This window comes from Tamandua tetradactyla, chromosome 16 (genome assembly GCF_023851605.1).
Source record: "Tamandua tetradactyla isolate mTamTet1 chromosome 16, mTamTet1.pri, whole genome shotgun sequence".
Lineage (NCBI taxonomy): Eukaryota > Metazoa > Chordata > Mammalia > Pilosa > Myrmecophagidae > Tamandua > Tamandua tetradactyla.
Window position 1 is genome coordinate 34,187,243 of NC_135342.1, and position 24,393 is coordinate 34,211,635.

General features: G+C 41.0%; 2 protein-coding genes across 10 annotated transcripts in view; one reads left to right on the forward strand and one right to left on the reverse strand.

Annotated features, from left to right (window-relative positions):
* The window catches only part of SLC7A9 (solute carrier family 7 member 9), a 59,973-nt gene extending 38,720 nt beyond the window's left edge, over positions 1-21,253 (forward strand). The window contains exons 13-15 of one of the 3 annotated variants that reach the window (XM_077132260.1): positions 5,192-5,366; positions 7,622-7,735; positions 19,562-21,253. In XM_077132260.1, coding sequence (XP_076988375.1) covers positions 5,192-5,366; positions 7,622-7,686 — 240 coding nt within the window. In that variant the 3' untranslated portion in view covers positions 7,687-7,735; positions 19,562-21,253. Of the gene's footprint in view, positions 1-5,191; positions 5,367-7,621; positions 7,736-11,681; positions 14,965-19,561 lie in introns of those variants that run through there. The other 2 variants (XM_077132258.1, XM_077132259.1) reach the window with 2 other exon arrangements.
* The window catches only part of TDRD12 (tudor domain containing 12), a 125,767-nt gene continuing 109,795 nt past the window's right edge, over positions 8,422-24,393 (reverse strand). For 3 of the 7 annotated variants that reach the window (XM_077132249.1, XM_077132248.1, XM_077132247.1), the window contains 8 exons: positions 23,299-23,391; positions 21,178-21,350; positions 14,171-14,280; positions 11,808-11,871; positions 11,613-11,726; positions 11,371-11,524; positions 11,224-11,293; positions 8,424-10,683 (listed from right to left, as the gene is read on the reverse strand). In XM_077132249.1, coding sequence (XP_076988364.1) covers positions 10,592-10,683; positions 11,224-11,293; positions 11,371-11,524; positions 11,613-11,726; positions 11,808-11,871; positions 14,171-14,280; positions 21,178-21,350; positions 23,299-23,391 — 870 coding nt within the window. In that variant the 3' untranslated portion in view covers positions 8,424-10,591. Of the gene's footprint in view, positions 10,684-11,218; positions 11,294-11,370; positions 11,525-11,612; positions 11,727-11,807; positions 11,872-14,170; positions 14,281-19,168; positions 20,930-21,177; positions 21,351-23,298; positions 23,392-24,393 lie in introns of those variants that run through there. The other 4 variants (XM_077132251.1, XM_077132252.1, XM_077132253.1 and 1 more) reach the window with 4 other exon arrangements.

A 24,393-nucleotide genomic window follows, 5' to 3' on the forward strand; every position in this document is an offset into this window, starting at 1 on the left:
TCCCTTGCATGTAATGAATCACTTTTCTCTTGCTGCTTTCAGAATTTATGTTTTGACAATTAACATTCTGATTAGCATGTCTCTAGGAGTATGTCTGTCTAGATTCACTTAGTTTGGTGTAAGCTGACCTTCTTGGACCTGAATATCAATGGTTTTTATAAGAGTTGGGAAGTTTTGGGCCATTATTTTCTCAAATGTGCCTTTCTCCCTTTTCCTTTTCTTCTCCCTTTGGAACACCCATGATGTGAATGTACGCTGTTGTCAGTTCCCAGAAATCCCATCAAACTTTTCCCATTCTTTTCTTTTGTCTGTTCAGATTCAGATACTCTGTGTTCTAGCTCACTGATCCTTTCTTTTGTCTGCTCAAATCTGCTGCTATATGCTTCTAGTGTATTTTTTTTTTTTCCTAACATGGGCAGGCACCAGGAAACAAACCCAGGTCTCTGGCATGGCAAGTGAGAACTCTGCCACTGAGCCCCCATTGCACCACCCCTCCTTTTTTTGTTTGTTTGACTAAGCTATATCTTCCCATTTCTTAATATGGCATATTATTTTTTACTTAAGTGTGGGCATTTGGATTATCCTGTTGAATTTATTCTAAAGGTCGGATTCCATCAAAGGTTCTGTTGTTGATTTGGTTTGTGTTAATGCTCTTCTTTGACACTTGGTTCATCAGCACTACCCAACCAGGGCTGGGCCAGGGACCCATAAAGGGGGCTCACACCAGTTCCACAGGGTCCTGGGGAAAGTTCAGGTAAAAATAGCTAAAAGCCTTTGATTCCAACCCCAAGGGTGCACTTTCCTGGCCTACCCAGCATAAGGCCCTCTTCACCCAAAGCCTTTTAGATATCTGCTTGGAGGTGCATTTTCCTCATGTGCCAATAGATGGCTTTTTGGCAACTTATTCCCCTCAGCCTGCAGAATGCAGGCTATTTTTACCTGTGGTCACCAGACAATGGCTGGGGGGAAGGGGTTTGTGAAGGGGGGGGGGGGTTGTTGTTGAAATCCAGCAGTCCAAATTCACTGGTACAGTGGCCAAATGCTGGTACAGTGCTAAAGCATGTCCTGTACTGTTCTTGGGAGAGTAGACCTCTGCTGCTTTTTCAGTCTGGAGCTGCTCACTGGCCAGAGAATGGAGAACCAGGTGCTTTCTTCCCTGAAAATGGGGGCTAGGTGCCAGGAGCTGTGGCTGAGGCAGGTTACTCACATCTCTCACTGCAGCTTCCCCATTTCTTTGTCCTGCTCTTTTCTGGGTGTTATAGAGTACCTTCTCCAATCTCCAGAGCCCCAGATCTGTTATTGTGGGCAGTTTCTGCCTGACCCCTTGTTTTCCCGGGAGAGAAGTGAGCCCAGGCTCTTCCTAATCAGCTATCTTGGATCTTCTGGTATTGTTATTTTGAAACTTATTATAGGTGCATTGTAGGATAATACAAGTAGTACTTATGTTTAAGTCATTAAGAAACAAGATATTCAGATACATTTTGAAAAGAGATATAAAGTAATGGAAGGAAATAAACATGTAAGGTCACACTTGAACTGGAAATATCAGTAGGAATTTATAATCTTTAGTCCCTGCTTGGGAAAAAAAAAGTTATCTCTGCCTTTGAAGAGTAATAATGAGTACTCCAATCACCCAGACCGTAGTCTCTACATGTCATTTCCCACTAAAAGGAAACAAGGTTCCCTGGATGGATGGATGGATGGATGAGTCCAGGTCTGGCACATCCTGTCACACTATAAACAATGAAGCTTGCAGAGACCATGGGATTACGTTAAAAGGCCCCAGAAACCAGTGCAAAGGAGCTGTTGCTAGTCAACAGTGGGACCTGAAAATATTTTTTTATTGACACCTTTGCACACATACAATCCATATATGGCACACCATCAGTGGTTCACAATATCATATAGCTGTGTACTGATCACCATGACCACTTTCCAGAACATTTGCATTACTCCAGAAAAAGAAACAAAGATAAAAGAAAAAACTCATACATTCCATACCATTTACCTCTCCCTCTCATATTGACCCCTAGTTTTTCCATCTACCTGATTTATTTGATCCTTTGTCCCTATTATTTATTTATTTATTTATTTATTTATTTATTTATTTATTTTTGGCTACATGGTCTAGGAACCAAACCCAGCCCTCCGTATTTATTTTGTTATCCATATTTTTTTACTCATCTGTCTCTACCCTGTTCAAAAAGAGCTTCAGACACGATGTTTTTATAATCACACAGTCATGTTATAAAAGTTTTATCTTTATACAATCGTCTTCAAGAATCAAGGCTACCAGAAAACAGCTTAACAGTTTCAGGTATTTCCCTCCAGCCACTCCAATACACTATAAACTAAAAAGGGATATAGGTATATAATGCCTAAGAATAACCTTTAGGGCAACCTCTCAACTCTCTTTGAAATCTCTCAGCCACTTGAACTTTATTTTGCCTCATTTCTTTCTTCCCCCTTTTGGTCAAGAAGCCTTTCTCAATCCCATGATGCTGGGTCCCAGCTCATCCTGGCAGTTCTGTCAACAGTGGGACTTTTTGAGCATCACAAAACATAATAACTGCAATGGATACTCAGCCAATGTATAAAAACCCACATGTTCAAGTTACCTTTGGAAGTCTCAAGGACCTAGTTCATCATTCTAAAAACTAAGAAATAAATATAATAATAATTTATCCTGCCTTTCTTGTATGAACTGTGTTTTAGAGCCACCAAATAATTGATGAAGTTCTTAATTAGAAAATTATCATTTTCAATTCCTGATGAAATAATGAACCAAGGCAATGATCATCAGTGGATACAAAAACCATTAGGAGAAAAGTTAATGCAGAGCATTTTTTTTTTCAGAAGTGGAAAAGCCAATCACCAACTCCATATGAATTGCAAGGGGTCCCAGATAGCCAAAATAATCTTGAAAACTAAAAACAAAGTTGAAGGATTCATACTTCCCAATTTTAAAACTTATTATAAAGCTTTAATAATCAAAACAGTGGGGTACAAGCATGATGATAGACATATAAGCCAAAGGAACAGAAATAATATCTCACACGTCTCTGGCCTACTCAAGGGTGCCAGCCAAGTCCAATAACGAGGAAAGACACACTCTTGAACACATTGTGTTGGAAAAAGTGGATTATCTATAGGTAAAAGAATGAAGTTGGACCTATATCTGAGATTACATACAACAAAATTAACTAAAAAATGGGTTAAAGAACTAAATATAAGAAGTAAAACTATACAACTCTTAGAAGAAAACATAGGGGTAAATCTTCATGACCTTGGTTTAGACAATGGACTTTAAGCTATGACACCTAAAGCATCAGCAACAAAAGAGAAAATAAATTGGACGACCAAAATTAAAAAGATTTGTTCATCAAAGGGCACTATTAAGAAAGTGAAAAGACAACCTACAGAGTTAAAAAAAAAAAAAAAAGCTGTGAATCATACATCTAATAAGGGCTTAATATCCAGAAATTTTGAAGAACTGCTTAAAACAAAAAGATGAACCCAATCTAAAGAAAAAAAAATGGATAAAGGACTTGAATTGACATGTCTCCAAAGAAGATATACAAATGGCCAATACACATAAGGATGCTCATCATCATTAGTCATTAGGGAAATGCAAATAAAACCACAAAGAGATAACACCTCATACCCACTAGGATAGCTATTATTAAAAATGGAAAATAAGTATTGTTGAGTATGTGGAGAAATTGGAACCTTCATAAATTGTTGGTGGGTATGTGAAATAATGCAGTCAATTCTGGGAAACAGTTTGGTGGTTCCTTAAAAAATTAAACATAGATTATCATATGACCTAGTAACTCCACTCCGAGATATATACCAACAAGAAATGAAGAAAGACTCGAACAGATATTTGTACATTAATGCTCATATCAACATTATTCACAAGAGCCAAAAGCTGGAAACAACAGAACCACTGACACGGATGGATAAACAAAATATGATATAGGCATACAATGGGATCTCATTTGGCCATAAAAAGGAATGAAGCTCTGATAACATGTTACAACATGGGTGAACCTTAGAAATTGTAAGCTAAGTAAAAAAAAAACAGACACAAAAGGCCAAATACCATATGATTCTGTTTCTTTTTAGAATAGGCAAATTCATAGAGTGAGAAAGACTAGAGGTTACAAGGGGATAAGGGGAGGTCAGACTGGGGAGTTACTGCTCAGTGGGTCGAGTTTCTGCTTAGAGAGATGAGAAAGTTTTGGTGATGGTTAGTAGCACAACATTGTAAATTTAAATACTACTAGTGAATTGTACATTTAAAAAAGTGGCACATTTTATGTTTTGTGTGTACTATTGCACACACAAAAAAGTTAATGGAGCAATTCACAATAATGGGATTGGACTGATTCTCCATCCACAAACCCTCAGTGATCAATCTTAACAATTCAAAAGTGGGGTAAGCAAACATTAAGTGCCTCATGAGCCTCAGAAGGCAGTGCACTGCCCCAACTGTACACTACTGGCTTCCAGGTTTAAAGCTACCAGCTCATAGGAAAACACGGGGAATAGAGGGACAAGTTAAATAACACCACAAAGCAGCAATTAGAAAAAGCTAGAATTAGGACGTTGTAAAGGATAAATCGCCCAATATCTTCAACAAATCAATGACAAGATAAAAAAAAGAAGCAAACAAAGATAACCATTTTTGGAGGTTCTAAGTGCATTGCTTGCTTTCTTAAATAATTCTTTTTTTAAAAGGAAGGGAGGGAATGGGAATGATTGCAGAATAAAAGCAGTCTGAGAGACATAATAGCCAATGAACGATGTGGATATTGACTGACCCTGATTTCAAAAAAGAAACTAGATAATCATGGTAATCTGAATTTGGATTCAATTTTAGCAATCAATCTTGTCAGTGTAAAACACTTTTTGTTATGTTAAAAACATAAAGCCCTTATCAGTTAAAGATGTTTATCGACTATTTTATAGGTATATGACACAAAGTCAGGTATTTTCTTTCTATTCCCAGAAAAAGAAAAAAAAAAGTGTAGTAGATCAAACAAGATTACCAAAACTATTACTGAAATTGGAGGAAAAGTGCATGGAGTCCATTCTCTGTATTAAAATTTGTTTACTTTTTATGAAAAATTTCCAACAAGGAAATCACCGTCAAACTATGCATGACGCCTTGTTGTTTTGCCTACAGGTGCCAATTTTCATTCCCATCTTGGTGACTTTCATAGCTGTGTTTCTGGTTTTGGCCCCAATCATCAGTGAACCTAAATGGGAGTATCTCTACTGCGTGTTATTTATCCTGAGTGGCCTTATATTTTACTTCCTTTTCGTCTACTACAAGTTTGGATGGGTTCAGAGGATCTCAAGTAAGTACCAGCAGGACTGTCCTGGCATGAGTGAAGCACAGGCAGGCTCAGCGCCCCACAGCTTCCCCAGCCCAAATCCCACCTTGACTATCTTGTCATGGCATCTCACATGGCAGCAATTTTCATCTACTCTGCAGGAGGACACAACCCATTTTCCAAAGTCTACCACTGCTGGGTCTCACCTGTGGCCTCTTTGTTCCCATCAGCTACTCTAAGAGGCAAGAAAGAAACATCACCTTCTTTTGACAGAGATGCAGACGTCACCGAGGAGGCCCAGCAGCACCCCAAAGAAACCCAAGAAGTGACAGCTGGGACCAGGGAGTTGGGACAAGGGCCTGAGCCTTCCAGTCCAAGGCTTCACTTTCCACTCAACAATCTTGGTTCCTCATCTATGTTAGCACAAATGTTTACAAATTAAACTATTTTAACCACTTCCCTTCTAAAAGGAAAGCGATGGTGCCAAAAGGACATCAAAAGGGACTATGAATTCTCCCTAATTACGCTTCAAAAAGCCTTTATGTGATATTCACAATGTTTTATCCTATAGCAGTTTAAATGGCAGGAAATCCCACTTATACAAGCCTACTAGGATCCTGAGCACCCTCACCAGGCCTCACACAATCAACAGCTTACGTCCTCTTCTCATCCCCTGCTCTGTGAGTTTCTTGAAGGCAGGAATTCAGCTGTGCACAGTTTAATCCTGGATCTAGCACAGTTGGACCATCTGGCACCTGCCTTTTCCTGCATCCTTCATCTTCTCTGAACCCTGCAGGTGTTAATGGGTGGTTTTTACTTATATACATACATGTTCTTGGGAGAATATAACCCAATTAGAAGGCAGTGACGTTGACTCTGGGCTGCAGACTGAGCCAGGAGGGACTGAGAAAGCCTTTCTCCAGCTTGGGCAAATTTCAGATGCTCTCTCCAACCACCATTTCCTCATCATTAGGTACCACCACTTACCTGACAGTGGTGATGGAACCAAAAGAGAGAATTTGTCTTAACAAAGTGAAATCCAAAGCAAAATATGGCTATCTTATTTCTGCCAAGGACTTTTTTTTTAACTTTTCTGAAACAGCTTCTCCCCATCCTTACTCCCTTTTCTCTGATCTAAACACTAAGCTAAGAGAGAGGCTGCAGGTATACCCTTACAGAAAGGTCACTTCTTAGTATAGAAAGAGAGTCATTTTTCCCCCCATGCCCTGCAAATGGACTTGGATTTGATCAGACTGACAGAGAATCTAGCCAAAATGACTTGCAATCCAATCTGATGGTACAAAACACATCTTAATTTTCTGCTAGAAAATTTAGCCAACCTGCTCTCTACAAAAACCTGTAAGGTGAGATAAAGGAGGCTTAAAAAAAAAAAAAAAAGGAACACTGTGTTTTAAACATCAGACTGAAGATTCACCCTTTTCATTCCCATCTTGGTGACTTTCCTATCTGTGTTGGTAGCAATGAATATATATATGCATACAATTGAGTCATTCAGACTTTTCCCAAAGAACAAATTTTTGGCAACAATAAAATGCTCAGCAAGTTCCTATTTCTTGAATGGGAAAGAATTTATCTCCAAAGAACCAATCACTCTAAGAAGTAGGAGGAGAAAGCCATTTTCCTCGGACAGATACACACCTACCAGGATGGCTCTGACTCTTAACAGAGGTGACACATCTCATCACCCCCATCAGTGCCTACATGATGTTAAGATATTAGATATTATTTACTGTTTTTAAGGTTTATTTGTGCAGTTTGCAATTCACGAATTCGGCAGCATCCAAACTGGAAGTGGAAAGGAGCTCCGCCGAGGGGTTGTGGGGGAAAGTGATACAGATATAGGGCAAATGCAGAAGCAAGTTAGGATATTCTGATTCGCTGATATTAAGTTCCCATCTTACAAAGTGGGGACAGATACATATGTTGATTAGTGTGGTAGGCGCCTCCATTCTCATCAGCTGTCTCTACTGGACTGAAACTGCATTATCACCAGGTATAGCTTATCTGCAATTCTGTAGGGTGCATTCCAGTGTTTGATTTTCTCAGAAAGCCCCTGCAGGTCAACTGTTTTTTTGTCCTCTGGAAAATCCTTTCTTGGAAAGAGGTCCCTCTGGCAATGCCCAACACAGGTGGCCACTTTATTTTACTCAGCAGTGGAAAGAGTAATGACAATATTACTGCTCACCGACAGGAGGGACAATCGAGGCAGAGATTGTCACATCATGTTTTTTCACCTGCATCTGTTCATTCTTTTTCAGAACCCATTACCATGCACCTCCAGATGCTGATGGAAGTCGTCCCACCGGAGCAGGAGCTTGCATAACAACTTCAGTCTCCCGTCTTCAAGTCAAAGCTGGGATGAATTTAGTTTTGTAAGCAATATGTTATTCTTTCCTGATGTTTTTCTTAAGAAAAAAAATGTATTCATATGTTTATGTCTCTATTTTAGATAGTCTGCATTCTCTGGGTGGGCATTCTGGATAGGAGAAGAGACAGGTGTTTGCTAAGGTTGGCAGACGGAACCCACGATGGTAACCTAACGGGGCTGAGGCCAGGGAAGGGCTGAATGAAAACTCCCTCCATTATGGTGGCAACTATCTAACCAGGGGTGTATCACAGTGCCTCAAATAAAAGGTGTTTCTTAAACGGAATAAGAAGGGATACTTTTAAGTGCAAAACTGGTGATGCTTTGCTTTGACTGAAATAGATCTTTAAAATACTAAAGTGCAAATATTTTGCTACCTACCTCCTCCTCCCCCCAAGAGTACTGCCACCTGTATTTAACCCATCTACATATGTGGCCGGTTTATCCCAGGCTGAGGGAAGAGGCCCACATGCAAAGCTGACCATCCAGAACCATTCACAGCCTGGGTGTTTTAAGGGCCCTCTCAGTGGGGGGGCTTGGGGGGGGAGGGCAGCACCACCGACTCCCTAGCAGCCTTCACTGGCAACTGGGTCAAATAAGAAAAGCATAGTGAGGAAAATTCTATTTTGTATTTGGCACTCAGGTAAGATGTTGTTTAAAAAATGTCAAAAGTTAAAAAAAATAGGAAAACTGTAGAACAAAATAGTTTATAGGATAATGATGAACAAAAACAACAGAATGCAAAGCACTTCATACTATGATTGCAACAGAGTAGAATGCGTACGCCTTTTGACAAAAAAAGTTCAAACACTGCTGTCAATACACTGAAATTTTACTGAGCATACTACAACACATTCATGCTATAAATGACTAAGCATGCAATCAATCCAGCAGAGACAAGTATCTTTACCCTGTATTTCAGAAATTTACCCAAAATGTGAAATCAGTACATATTCATGGCAGGAAACAAACAGTTACTAGTTGTTTACATTTCACAAGGCAGTGTCCTATGTCCTGTAAAAAATTGTCATAACTTCAAATATTAGTAAATTTTAATATCTGGAAAAAAAAAAAAGCAAACACGATTTAAACATAGAAACCGGCCCCAAACATATTCATTTAGCTCTTTGTGAAATACCCAAGAGAATCAGCACTGTTTTCTTGTTTCAGAGCAGGACCGCCCCCATCTGTACATGGGGAACATAAACTACAGCTCTGTTATTTGCTTTTATTATCGTTGCTGTTTTACAAAAGAGAACAAACACAACTGAGGATGACAGCGGGTAGCTCACAGGCTCAGGCAGGCCCCCTCACCAACCCAAAGATCTCTACTCACAGGTACAGAAGCTACTGCCGTAGAAACTGACACCTGATAGGGACGTCAGAGGGGCTTCACAGATATAAACCTTTGCCAGCAAAGACACCAGAACCTTCTACTTCCTGAAAGACCTGCCCAGTTTAGCCAAGAGGGAGGAAAGTCACCACCTCACTTCAGGGCCAACCTATAGGAGTCACCGCAGCTCCCTGGGGAGCAGTGGCCTCTGACCATCCAGGACCACCATGGGGAGAAATGCTCTGACCCAGCAGCCCGCCGTGGGCTCTCCCTCAGGGGAGGCAAGGCCCCACAAGCTGCATGCTTAATTTTTACAGATGAGGAAACTGAGACCCAGAGTGTGAGCCAAGCCTGCTCAGGGAAGAGCCCGAGGACAGAGTTTACCTCCAGTTCAAGCAGCGGCTTATCTCTGGGGCGCATGTAAACTTGGGCATCTGCACTTTACCCTGTAAACTTTCAGACTAAAAAATCTTGGGGCAAGTACTCAACAGTCATGCTCTATAAACGTTTACACTTCTAGGCTAAGCTACCAAACTCATACTGAGGAAGAGATTTGGGTTTTAAACTTCCTAATAGCTCAGCTTTCTAATTTTTCAATTAACAAAGAAACCCTAAGCCTGAATGAAGGGCAGCCTCTGGACATTCCTACATTTAAGCAGTAGTGACTAGAAACAGTCTTCTCAAATAGCTCGTGATCTTGGGGGCCATGTCTGCACTGAGAATGGGGTCATGATGTTTCTAGGGATCATCACAGCCACACATTGTGAGGGGTCCCTTACAGGCACTCCACAGGTCCTTTTAAATTTTCACTAAAGAGAAACTTTCTACCGTCTGCCCAGACTCTGTAGGTTCAGGGGGTTATTTAGCAGCAGCAGCTTTACCTCGAGAAGACTCTGGGTCAGGCTGGTGTTGCTGCAGCAACCTCACTGTCTTCCTTGGACTCTCTCTTCATAAGAAGTAAACTGACTCATGTTGGCTAGCAACAGCTTAAGAATGCTGAAAATGTCTAATCTCAAGCTCATGGTGAAGCAGTACTGAGCACTGCTGAGTAAGAATTTGTAAGATGAAAGCCTCTATTTATAGCCATAAGAACGGGTTTCTAGAAATGTACCAAATGTAGGTCTAAATGAAAAAAATGAGTGGATTGGTTCCAGACAGTGCAATTCATTACCCGTATGTCATGGTTTGCTCTTTGTCTCTCATACGTGAATGTGTCAGGATGAGTTTCACACGAGGGGCAAACGAGCAGAACAGACAGTGTAAGCTGAGCTAGCTGGTCACGGATGAGCACTGTTTGTTTCTCTGCACGTGGACCCTGCTTCCACCTCTTCGGCAGTCCCGTCATCAGCTCGTTTTAAAACTAAGAATTTCTCCCCATTACCAATTCTAGTGCCACAAGATGACAAAAGTAATCTATACTGGAAGTGAAAAGGCTTGGTTATGACTTCCTGCTGTCTTCACTTTCACTCATGTAGCAATGTCCATTTTTGTTCCAAGTCTTCTGGCCTCTCTCCGGGATAACTCACAATCTCATTCACTCTCACTTTCGTTATCCTCTGAAGTTCCGTCACTGTTTTCAACCACCTCTGCCACTTTGTAGGATGTGCTTTTAGAATTTACAACTACAAAAGTCAGACAGTGGTAAGTATATGTTAACTACAGACTAATGAATAAATCGCTTTACCCGCCCCACCCTGGGCTCTTAGCAGCTCTATGTTGCCATTTATTTTATAGTTTCCTTATTTTAGGCAAGAAAGGAGCAGATGACATTTGTCTGTGTATAAATAATTGCTTGCCTAGGAAAAATATCTAAGAGTGTTATAAGGGGCGGGCCACGGTGGCTCAGCAGGCAAGAATGCTTGCCTGCCATGCCAGAGGACCCGGGTTTGATTCCCGATACCTGCCCATGTTAAAAAAAAAAAAAAGAGTGTTATAAGAAGTTCTATTTATAACCAAGCCTCGATATGTACTCAACCAGAACACCTAGCACCAAGATTCACCAGAAGAAAACTAATTTCGAGGGCTTAATTCTAACGTGCCGTTTCCATCCAGGCCGTATTCTTAAAATTCGCTGAGTGACTGTGTCCCCGCCAATCCACCCCCCCCACCCCACCCCCACAGGGCTCAGGACCGCTCTGGGGAGCCGGTGCACCGCACCTTACCCTTGGGGAACTGCCTATCCTCTTCTTCTTCTTCTTGCCAGTGATCGAAATCAAAAGCCACGTTAGGATTCTGTTCAATATAACATTTTAGGTTAGGTGAGAGAACAAAACACACATTAAGACCAGCCACAGTTCATTCCAACTCACCCTCTGCTTGAGTAAGCCACACCAAGACTCCTTTCTCTCTTTCACAAGAGTGATTATAGGTTCCTCATTTTTAATTATGCATTTGCAGACATCTTTCATTATGTTGGCCTGCAGCTCCATATCAGCCAAGTAAAATTTGTCTCCCACCCAGGCACTAGGTTTATAAAAGGGAATGAAGTCAGTCTTTCAATAGAGGTTAGATATTTATTTCACTTAACTTTATAAGCTATACATAAACCTACCTGAAAATAACTCTGTCCCTAAAATATTTACATTTGTAATCATTCACATTTCTTATTCTTATCTTTAAGATGATCACATCGTCTTTCTGGAACCATTTTATTTGTGGGTGGAAGCTAGGAGAAAAGATAAAGACTTACTCATCAATATTTATTCACCGATCAAGGAAAATAGATGCAAATCATGGAGGGACATACCTTTTCAGATATGGCTGTGTCATCTTGTTAACAGAAGAGTCTCCAGTGTCCTCAGAGAAAGCTTCTGTACAAAAGCAAAGTCAAGTTTTCCTATAGGTTATTGTTTCTGTTTAACTCTACAATGTATAAACATACACTTTCTTGCACTTTCTGCAACTTTTAGCTGAGAAACTACTCAGGTAAGAACACGTTGAACATAATTTCTTCCAAAACAATGCACTTCACACTTCTCAAACGGAAACATCTGAAGTTTCCATCTAAGGGCTTGAACAACAGGTGTAACAACAGCAGCCCAAAACAGTAAACAACCCAAATTTCTAATCAATAGGAAAATATACAAATAAACTGTAATATATCCATTTTTTAGAATATAATTCAGCAATAAAAAGGAACTCCCACTTCTTCAACGTGAAGAGGGGCATGTATGAAAACCTACAGCTAACGTCTATGCAACGGTGAGAGACTGAAAGTTTTACCTATAAGTTCAGGGGTGAGACAAGGATGCTTACTTTCACCCTGGCTATTCAACACTGTATTGGAAGTTCTGCCAGAGCTGTTAGGCAGGAAAAAGAAATAAAAGGCATCCACACTGGAAAGGAAGAAATAAATCTATCTCTATTTGCATATGGCATGATATACATAGATAATCCCAAAGAAGCCAAAAGAAAGCTACTAGATCTAAGTGGATTCAGCAAAGTGATGGGACACAACAGCGATACAAAGAAATCAATGGTGACTCTATACACCAGCAACAAACAAACTGAAAGGAGATAAAACAGTTCTATTTAAAATAGCAACTAAAAGAAACAAATATCTTGGAATAAATTTAAACAAGGATATAAAGGACTTGTTCACAGAAAACTACAAATCACTGTTGAAAGAAATTAAAGAATACCTAAATAAAAGGAAAGATATTCTGGGCTCATGGATTGGGAGACTTAATATTGTTAATATTAATATCTTAATATTAATACAATATCTTAATATTAAGATCAACATCTTGATTTTAATATTAGTACAATGGAAAGTGGAAAACAGTTTGGCAGGTCCTCAAAAAATGAGACACACAACTACCATATCATCTGGCAATCTATCTTTTAAGTAAATATCCAAAAGAACTGAGAGCAGGGACTTGGTATTTGTACACCAGTGTTCATAGACGCACTATCCACAAGAGCCAAAAGGTAGAAGCAATACAAGAGTCCATCAACAGACGGACAGATACACAATGCTGTACATACACCCAATGGAATTATTCAGCTATGAAAAGGAATGAAGTTCTGAAACATGCTACAATACAAGATGGATGAACCCTAAAGACATCCTGTTGAGTGAAATAAACCAGACATAAAAGACAAATACTGTACGATTCCATTTATATGAAATAACTAGAATACGCAAATTCATAGGCAACAGAAAAGAGAGCACGTGTTACCAGGGGCAGAGAGGGATTGGAGATTGGGAGTGAATGCATGACGGCTGCAGGGTTTCCGGGGTGGTGGGGTGGCAGTAGTTCACGGGTGGCAGCACAACACTGTGAGTGTGATTAGTGTCACTCAACTGTATGCTTGGGAGTGTTGGGGATGGGAAATTTCATGTATATATTTTACCACAATTAGAAAAGAAAAGAACTACCACTATTTACAATAACATAGATGAATTTCAGACTTAATTCATAAGGTTGAATTAAAGAAGCCAGATACAAGAGTATAAATATGTTTCTAATTTAGCAAAATGAACAGTGATAGAAGTCAGAAAGTGGTAACTGAGGAGGGGTACGGCAGGGAGGATGAATGAGGGTGCGTTCTGGGTTCTAGAAATGTTTACTAGCTCAATCTTGGTGTGTTTAATGAACATATAATTTGTAAAAAAATCTTGCTGAGCTATACACGAAAAATCTGTGTGCTTTACTGGAGGAGCAGTATACCTCACATAGCAAAAGAGGAGAAAAGCTAAAAAATAAAAATAAAACCCTGGAAGCTGAATTGCCAAAAGTAGGAACATTGGGCGGGCCGCGGTGGCTCAGCGGGCAAGAGTGCTTGCCTGCCATGCCGGAGGACTCCGGTTCGATTCCCGGCCCCAGCCCATGTAAAAAACAAACAAACAAACAAAATATAATAAAACAAGAAAATGTTTAAAGATGTTTCCCTTTCTTCCTCCCTTCCTTCCTTCTATCCTTCCTTCCTTCTCTGTCTTTAAAAAAAAAAAAAAAAAAAAAAAAAAAAAAAAAGTAGGAACATGGTTAGGAAATATCAGTTCACGTGACCTTCCCTGTCACTAAAAGTGCAAAGTCCAAACATGACCAAATTTTTCAAAATATCAATGATCTGAAATTAACCATCTTTTAAATAACAAATACTGACCATGCTTTTGGTTTTCCAAGTCCATCTCAGAGTCAGCGCCTCTTTTTGGACCCCCGTCCTCTTGCCCGGGGCTCTGCAGATGATTCGCGTCTTCTGCTAAATGAGGTTTCCTGCGGAAGAGGCAGTGGTCAACCGAAACTCCAGGACCGGAGACACTTGGCAAAATTTGGCTCTCAGTAAAAGAAGACAGGTCAGAAATGACTGTGCAGTGAGATCCACAGAGAGGCTGGGGCTCCTTTAGGGATGTCCAGGGCAGGGCCAGCCAACCCTGCTCACTGCCTATCCCCTGCATCAAGCACACAGTTGGTGACCAAAAAATATGCTCAAGTAGACACTTCAACTCGTTTGCCAAAGTAATTCTTCCCTTCAAATTCATTTGGCTTTTAGAGGACATTCATTGCTGACCCACTTCAAACAGCATAAAAGGGCAGGAAATAAAACTGCAGTTTACTTTCCTCCTCCGCCCAAAGCCCTCAATTCACCCTCCCGGAGACCAACCACCCTGTTACCAGGTTGAGTCTCCTGGAAACATTCTTTGCATTAAAAAAAAAAGCAAATGCTGCCTTCTATATCTGTCTTTCTAAGACACACACACATTCACATATCCAAAAGCACAGAACCTACTACATACACTGTTCTGCCACTTGTTTTGTTTTTTATAATAACTGGTTAGAGATTACTCCATAAAAGTACACAGAGGCTAAGTGATGATATTGTGAATTACTGATGATATATGTTAATGTTTTATTTGGCTTGTTAAATTTTTTTAAATTAATAAATTAAAAAAAAAAAGTACAGAGAGGGCTGCCTTGTGTTATTCTCTTAGATTTTTGAGCAGATAACCACCTTCAGGTGGGTCAATGTTTAAATAAATGAAAAGGTCTATAAGGCGAAAAATCTCACCCTCATCCCTGGTCCCAATTCACCCTAGTTCCCTTCCTCAGAGATGACACTGCAATTCGATTTGTGGCATCCTTCTAGAAATAATTCAAGCCTAAACAAGCAAACATATGCAAACACATGTATATATGTACACATATGCACACACGTGTAGATCTGTGAGGTGGCACGTGCATGTGTGTGTGTGTGCCTCCCAGGGGGCAGCCTGTGGCCTGGTCCTCCCCAGTGGCAGAAGCACTGCCCCAGGCCACAGCCACCACTGCCCAGGGACCTCCCCAGGCCTCATGCCAAGACCTCTGCCCAGTGCCAGGCCTCCGGTCAGCCAGGATCTGCTCCTTCAACCTCACACACAGAGTTTTCTGGAGGTTTCTTTTAGGTGGAAAGTACAGTTTATTCCTTCATAAGATATCTATCCATATTTTACTGAGAAATCGTCACACGCATACAGTCCACCCACAGCATATACAATCAGTGGCCCACAGTGTCATCACATAGTTGTGTGTCCATCACCATGATCATTTTTAGAACATTTGCATCACTCCAGAAAAAGAAATAGAAAGAGGAACCCCATACATCCCCTATCCCTTAGCTCTCCCTCCTCAATGACCACCAGGATTTCAACTGACCAAATTTATTTTTCTCATTATCCCCCCTATTATTGGTTTTTTAATCCTTTTTTCTTTCTTTCTTTCTTTTTTTTTTTCTTTCACATGGGCAGGCACCGGAAATCAAACCCAGGTCTCCAGCATGGCAGGCAAGAACTCTGCCACTGAGCCACCACTGCAGCACCCCCTTTTTTTTTTTTTCACTCATCTGTCTATACTCTGAATAAAGAGAGCATCAGACACAAGGTTTTCACAATCACACGGTCACGTTGTAAAGGTACACAGTTAAACAGTCATCATCAAGAATAAAGGCCCTACTGGAACACAGCTCAACAGTTTCAGGTATTTCCCTCTAGCCACTCCAATACATCATAAACTAAAAAGGGAAATCTATAAAATGCGTAAGAATAACCTCCAGGATAACCTCTCAACTATCTGAAATCTCTCAGCTACTGAAACGTTGTCTCATTTCTCTCTTCTCTCTTTTGGTCAAGAAGACTTTCTCAATCCCATGATGCTGGATCCAGGCTCATCCTTGGAAGTTATGTCCCACATTGCCAAGAAGATTTATAGCCCTGGGAGTCATGTCCCATGTAGGGAGGAAGGGCAGTGAGTTTACCTGCCAAACTGGCTTAGAGAGCAAGACCACATCTGAGCAACAAAAGGGGTTCTCTGAGGGTGACTCTTATGCATAGTTACAAGTAGGACTTAGCTTCTTCTTTGCAGGAATAAGTTCCCAAGATCAAGTCCTCAACCTATTGAACTTGTTGCGCCACTGCTTGTGAGAATATCAGCAACTCCCCAGATGGGGAAGTTGAATATTTCCTCCTTTCTCCAAGTCTGCCAAGGGGACTTGGCAAATGCTTTTTTATTCTCTGTTCAGATCACTCTGATATATCAGGGCATCACATTAACCTGTATAAACCAACAAGATCTCACGCCCTATTCAAGAATCCATATAATTACCATGTTCAAATAAACTGACCATACAAGTTGAATCAGATAATGTGCTACCCAAAATATAAATTTTGTACCAGATAAACATCTCTCCCTTTGGACGGACAAAATTTTTTTATTGTTGATATTTTTATTGTAAACAACATACAAACCTTCTTGACATACAAACCTTCTTGACAGGGTTACAATCAATGGCTCACAACATCATCACATAGTTGTGTATTCCTCACCATGGTCATTTTTTTGAACATTTGCCTCTCCAGCAAAAGAAATAAAAGAGAAAAAACTCATACATACCATAGTCCTTACCCCTCCCTCTCACTGACAACTAGTATTTCAATCTATTCAATTTATTTTAACCTTTGTTCCTCCTATTATTTATTTTTTATCCATTATTTTTTACTCATCTGTCCATACCATAGATAAAAGGAGCATCAGATACAAGGTTTTCACAGTCACACAGTCACGCTGTATCATTATACAATCATTTTCAAGAAACATGGCAATTGGAACACAGCTCTACAGTTTCAGGTACTTCCTTCTAGCCACTCTAATACACCATAAACTAAAAAGGGGATATCTATATAATGCATAAGAATAACCTCCAGAACAACCTCTCGACTCTGAAATCTCTCAGCCACTGACACTTTATTTCGTCTCCTTTCTCTCTTCTTCCTTTCGGTCAAGAAGGTTTTCTCAATTCCTTGTTGTCAAGTCCCAGTTCATTCTAGGATTTCTGTCCCACATTTCCAGGAAGGTCCACACCCCTGGGAGTCTTATCCCATGTGTGTGGGAGGGGAGGGCAGTGAGTTTGCTTGTCATGTCGGCTGAGAGAGAGATAGGCCACATTTGAGCAACAATAGAGGTTCTCTGGGGGGTGACTTTGGGCCTAATTTTAAGTAGGCTTAGCCTATCCTCTACAGGCATAAGTTTCATAGAAGTGAACCCCAAGACTGTGGGCTCAGCCTATGGATTTGGCTGTCCCCAATAGTTTGTGAGAATGTCAGGAATTCTCCAAATACGGAAGGTGAATTCCCCCATTCCCCCAAGCGGACTTTGCAAATACTTCTTTATTCACTATTCAGATCACTCTGGCATTTATTGGGGCATCACACTAACCTGGACAAACCAACAAAATCTCATGCCCTATTCAAGGTTCCATGTACTTATGGCATTCAATTAAACTCGGACCAAGTTTTGACTCTACTCAAATCAACAAATTCAGGACAGGTCTTAATATTGTTAAGTTGCTTTCCTGAGTTCTAGGCTTGTAGTTTCAATAATCTGGGAATTAACATGTCCCAAACCAAACCAGTATTTCCTCTTCCCCAAACCAGATGCTCCCCAAGCGACGTCCTATAACTTTCAACTGTGCTAATATCCTGTCACTAGAGCTCAGAATTACAGAATCACACTCCCCTACAACTGTCACTTGCTCAGACTGGTAGCTTCTAGCTCTTTTAAGACCCCACAATCTGTCCTCTTTTCCCACCTGCTCTAAGAATCCAGATTATTACCACAGGTTCCCAATTTACCTCACTATGTTTGACCTTTCTCACCCAAGTATGTTCTTAATTCAGTTGTATTCTAGATTTTCCAGTGTCCACTGGCTGCCGACCCAAGTACAAATGCTGCAACATGACTGCTGAAGTCTTCTCCATCTGGCTGCCAACCCAGCCTCAGAAACCTCCTTTCCACAAAACTCTATCTTTAAGAGTTTTTAAAATTGGTTTCAAAGCCACCCTATCTCTACTTTTCAAAGGACTGCTTGCCCAAAACTTTTGTCTCTCCTGCTCCCTTTACATCTATTAAATCCTCCCCCAGTTTCTAAGAACTGAGTAAACTGCAGTCTTCTCTTCTGGTAAAAACTCCACTGGGCTCTGCCCCTCTCGCACATCACTTGCTACCCCACTCTCTCTCCCTGTGTTCATGAATGGGGGTGTTCTAGTTTGCTAGCTGCCGGAATGCAATATACCAGAAACGGAATGGCTTTTAAAAGGGGGAATTTAATGAGTTGCTAGTTTATAGCTCTACGGCCGAGAAAATGTCCCAATTAAAAAAAGTCTATAGAAATGTCCAATCAAAGGCATCCGGGGAAAGATACCTTGGTTCAAGAAGGCTGATCAAGTTCTGGGTTGCTCTCTCAAGTGAGAAGGCACATAGCGAATACAGTCAGGGCTTCTCTCTCGGCTGAAAGGGCACATGGCAAATACAGCGTCATCTGCTAGCTTCCTCTCCTGGCTTCTGGTTTCATGAAGCTCCCCGGGAGGCATTTTCCTTCTTCATCTCCAAAGGTCACTGGCTGGTGGACTCTGCTTCATAGTGTTGCTCTCTCTGAATCTCTTATTCTCCAAAACGTTTCCTCTTTTATAGGACTCCAATAAACCAATCAAGACCCACTCAAATGGGTAGAGACATGTCATCCCTTAATCCAGTTTGACAACCACTTGACTAAATCACATCATCCAGGAAGATGATCTCATTACTGCTTCAAACATACAGTATTGAATAGAGATTATTCTACCTTTATGAAATGGGATTTATATTAAAACATGGCTTTTCTTAGGGGGCATATATCCTTTCAAACCAGCACAGGGGGTATAACACTTTCTGCACGGGGGGGCCATGCAGAGTCCTCTGCACTGAGCTGGGGCACAAGGATAGCTATTGCATTTTCCTCAAGTGACCAATCCTTGGATTAAACCCACCACATTGTCATGACATCCTCATTTTTAAAAGAATATCTTATAGGTAAGTGTGGAGGAATTTTTAGTTCCTGAAAACACATAAAAACTGACACTTATCCTAATCCACAGGGATTTTATTATGATAGAAAACTTGAAAATACTTCACACCATAAACTATTTTAATCTTTTCCATGCTTTTCCTTTTTTTTTTTTTTTAATTCTATAATTTATGAATCTTTCAGGGTCTCCGGTGATCACAATCCTGTATCTGAGCATCAGTTTTTGATCCTTACTTGATCTGACCTCTCGACAGCACTTGGGAACAGCTCATCACGCCCTGCCCGAAACTGCCCCCCTCCTGCTTCCTTCTGCACACTGGCTACTCCCGGTGGGATTCTCTGCTGAGGCGCCATGCCCCCAACCCTAAAGGTCGCTGGCCCTGGCTCTGTCCTTGCACCTGGACACTCACTCCCTTGCACCCTTGTCTACTATCTCTGCTTCCAACATCAAGTGTCCGCTGACAAGGCGCTGTAAAACCAAATTCTCACTACAATTCCAGCATGTAAATCCCATCAACTCTACCATCAAAACAGACTCAGAGGCCGGCTATTTCACACCTCCACCAACTGCCCAAGGGCAATGGCCTCTGTCCCCTTCCTCGCTTCACGCTCTTTCTAACCGAGCCGCCAGGGATAGTCTGATCAAGCCATCCCTCTGCCCAAAACCTCCCTGCAGTGCCTGAGAGACAGACCTGACGAGGCCATTGGGTCCGACAAGACCAGACTCCAGGGCTCCTGGAACCTCTCTCTACACTTCTCCCTTTGTGGTGCCAGCTGGAGGAACGCCCCGACCACACCTTCCTGTGTTGGCAGGAATCTATTTGACATTTGTCAAGTGCCTAAGATTTTTGCCCACTCTTCTACCAGGTATCTATAATTTCCTGACGGGAGTTTTCAGCATAAGTCCTTTGGTTATGCCCATCCTCCTGTACCTTCAAGTGACTTTCATAGTCTCTCACGTACCCTTTGCTCGTGGGAGTGTAATCTGGTACAACCACTTTGAGAAACCATTGGCCAGTAGTTCTAATTATGACTCAGCAATTCCACTTCATCAGAAATGAACACACAAGTGTATCAAAAGACATGTGGCTGATGTTCAAAGCACTCCTCCAAGTAGTCAAAACTGGAAGTTTCTACCATCAACATAGAATGGGTAAATAAATTATGGTGTATTTATACAGTGGAAAATTAGGCAGCAATAAGAACTTATGAACTATAGCTGCATGCACAACATGGATGAATTTTCACATGGGATACTGAGTTAAAGAAAGAGAAGCCAGACAAGAGAGAGACATCCTGTGTGATTCCAGTCATACCAAATCACAAAAGTAGGCAAGACCCCTTTGCTTTTCCACATCAGGACAGTGGCTCCCCTTGGGGAGAGGTGGTCATTAAAAGGGAGCATACGGAGGCCTCTGGGTCATGCTGTTTCTTGATCTAGGGCTGGGTACGCCAGTGTGTTCAGAAAACCCATCAAACTCTGCACTTACGATGGGTGTGCTTTCTGTATGTGTGCCATTTGTCAAGAAAACGGTTCACAAAAATCCTTTTCTGTAAGAGATACAGGTGAAATAATATATTTTGGATTTGTTTTATAATACTCAACCAAAAACAAAAGTGTGGGTTGGGGTATGGATGAAATAAGATTCCCTAAATCTTGATAATTATTGCAGCTTGGTGATGGGGACATGGGGACTTATTAAATTATCCTCTCTACTTACATAAAGAATGCCCTTAACATTTGTGAATTACATTTCCACATAACACCTCTTCCAAAATGGAGGCAAAAATCCACTTACAGGGTTTGGCTTAGGCTTTCTTCAAAAGCTGGCATTTTAGCTCCTTCGACTAACTTTTTGAGTTGTTCTATATGCTCCGAGTTATCAATGCCCATTCCCATTGACAAAATTTCAGCTCGAACGTTATAATCAATGATAGATGTTTTCAAATTTGAAAGTTTTGTAATGTGCACCTTGAATCAAAAAAAAGATACGTTTTTAGGAATCATATTTTGAATTTGAAATGAATCACAAACACTCTCACATGACCTCCTGAATTCTCCCTGAAATGTTTCACTCAGTTCAGCACATGCCACAGCAGGCAAGGGTTTCCCACTGGCAACACCCAAGTTATTTTATAACCGAGATTATGTCGGAATCTTCCAGAACCCAGTCACATACACCAGAAAATGATCAGGCCTGGGGATAGCCAAGATCAAATCCTAGAGTAAAATTTCTAGATGAGACCAACTTGTAATGCTGTAAGCAGACACAGAAGCCTTAGAACAGTTGGCTCCTTTTACTGGGGCTTTCTAACTTTCTCAGGAAAAAGGTCTCAAGTGCTAATGTGCTGCTGCAGCTTCTTCACACTTCTCTTAGCAGGTCGGAGCTCACCGCTCAGGGCTCTGAGGAGTTAACACAGGTAGAGGCAGGGGCAGGACTGGCCCTATGAGCTGACCATAAAGCTCCCATGGCAAGGCCCTATAAGTCATATTTTCTGGATAGCTGCTTCACCTCGTGCTTCCACACCAAAACATTCTGACCCCTTTCGATTTACACAAAATGTCAAAGCATGAAAATCTACTAAGAGTCTATATCCATGTGAAATTATGTTAATATGATTTAATACAAAATCAAGTAGAGCCTGAAAATCCGGAGCAGTGTGTGTGTGTTGACAAGAGGTGTGGACGCAGGACTGAGGGACTCTTCCACGTGGGGTGCTGGGTGGGGGCACTTTCTAAGTGGACATGAGCTGGCAGGTACGGGAGAGCCTTTCTCCTTTCAAAGTGGTCTGCCTGGAGGTGGCGGCCAGGGCTGGGGGAAGTGTGCCTGTCCTCCAGCATGCCAATGGGACACTTCCACACTTTGGAGCTGCGGAAGAGTATTTGACAGGTGGGTTTCCTTTTTTTACTTTATTCTCTTAGCTATAGTTGAAAAGATCCCACTTAATAGTTTCTATTTTTTCTCAAATAAAGGGGACAACTGCCTATTACATTAACCGAGAACCCCCGAGTGACTTCATTTTATCTGCACATTTTCTCTTCTTACATGTAAGTCTTTTACCCAAACTCCCATTTTAAGGTGTTAAAACTTTTTCAGTCCTATAAAAATACTTTCAAGCAAAATAGTTTTTAAGTGTTGAATTCCTTTGAACAGTGTAAGTAATCATAATAATTAAGATTTAAGCCTAACAGAATAAAATTTTGAACTGAAAATTAGAGCTCCTGTGGTACAAGCTGGAAAGGGACGCGGCAGCACTGGTGGGAAGCCCTGAGGCCTTAGAATGAAATGCAGTGCACTCACCCCTGCCCCTGGCAGCACCATGGGACAAGTCTCTTCAATTTTGCTCACTGATGGAATCAAATGCCTGGCACAGGTCCTGGCACACGGTAGGCCCTCAATGACTATTTGCTGAACGAACAAGGTAGAAATGTGAACATAATAGAACCTGTCTTTGAATGCCCCAGGACCGGCCCCTTGCATGTAACCCATCACAGCCCAGGGCTGCCGGACAGCAGGACAGTGGACTGGAAGCACCACTTCATAGTTAGAGAAATAGAACACAATAGAAAAGGCCAGCAAATGCCACCTGCAGCAAGGACTTTCATTATCAGTTTCAGCTGTACAGATGTATATATATTACATATGCAAATGCACTGTATGCTGGATTATAATGTAAAATATTTCTCTGAAAAACAAAAATTAAACCCAAAACCAAATTCATGACCCAAATATCCTGGGAAAAAAACAACACACACTCAAAAACAAAAACAAAAAACAAAGAATCTTTCTCCGTAAAGTAAAGCTCCAGATATGTGTATTAGGTGAAGTGTTAGTCAAGCTACAGGTTCTTCTGTATTTAAAATAATACGGATTATAGCTGAGAACACAGATGACATTTTAAGATAATTGCATACTTACCATCGGATCAATCCAAACTGTATTTCCCAAAGCCAGTATCACTTTTGCATCATGCAATTTTCCAATAATTTTATGATGAATGAATCTAGTAACCTGAAAAAGAACACACTGAAGTTATTTATCTAAGGCATCAACAAAATACCTTATTCTGTTTATGCTGTAGAGTTTCGCAAAAAATCTCCATGCATTTTATTTTTGAAAAACATTTTTTATTGTGAAATATACCATATAAGCAGAAAAGTGATAGATTTCAAAGTACATTATTACAAGCAGTTACAAAACAAACTTCAAAGTATGGTATAGTAGTTAGGTTCAGGTGTCAACTTGGCCAGGTGATGGTGCCCGATTGTTCTGTTGCTGTAGACTTAAGTCATCAGCTTGTGAAATTCATCTATGGCTGATCACATTGGCAGTAGGCTAAGGGGCTTGCCTTCAGCAATGAGTGACACTTAATTAGCCAGAGATTTAAAGGGAAAAGTCAGAAGAGAGAGCAGCAGCTCAGCTCAGTACAGCCTAGCACAACTCAGCTCAGAGCTCACAGATGTTTGGAGATGCAAAAAGGAACCACCTTGGGGAAAGGCGTTTGAACCCAAAAGCCAGAGGTGAAGGCCAGCAGACATTGTAGCGTGCCTTCCCACATGTCAAAGGAATTCAGATGAAAGCTAGCTGCCACCTTTCCTCTGAAGGACTGTAAATGTTTAAATACCTTCCCTTTATAAAAGCCAGAGGTTCTCCGCAAGTGACTCTTAGGCATAATTATAGGTTGTGCTGGTCTGAATCTGTGGTGGACCCCACAAAAACCATGCCCTTTGATCCTCATTCAATATTGCTGAGTGGGAGCATTTTGATTGATCCTCATTCAATATTGCTGAGTGGGAGCATTTTGATTGTTTCCATGAAGATGTGACCTATACAATTGTGGGTAGTAACTTTTGATTACATGATTTCCACAGAGGTGTGTCTCCACCCACTGAAGGTGGAGTTGCTTGCTGGAATCCTTTAAAAGAGGAAACATTTTGGAGAGAGTCCCTTTTTGATAGAGTCACGAGAAAGCCACCAGGCACTGCCATGTTCGCCATGGTGCCCTTCCAGCTG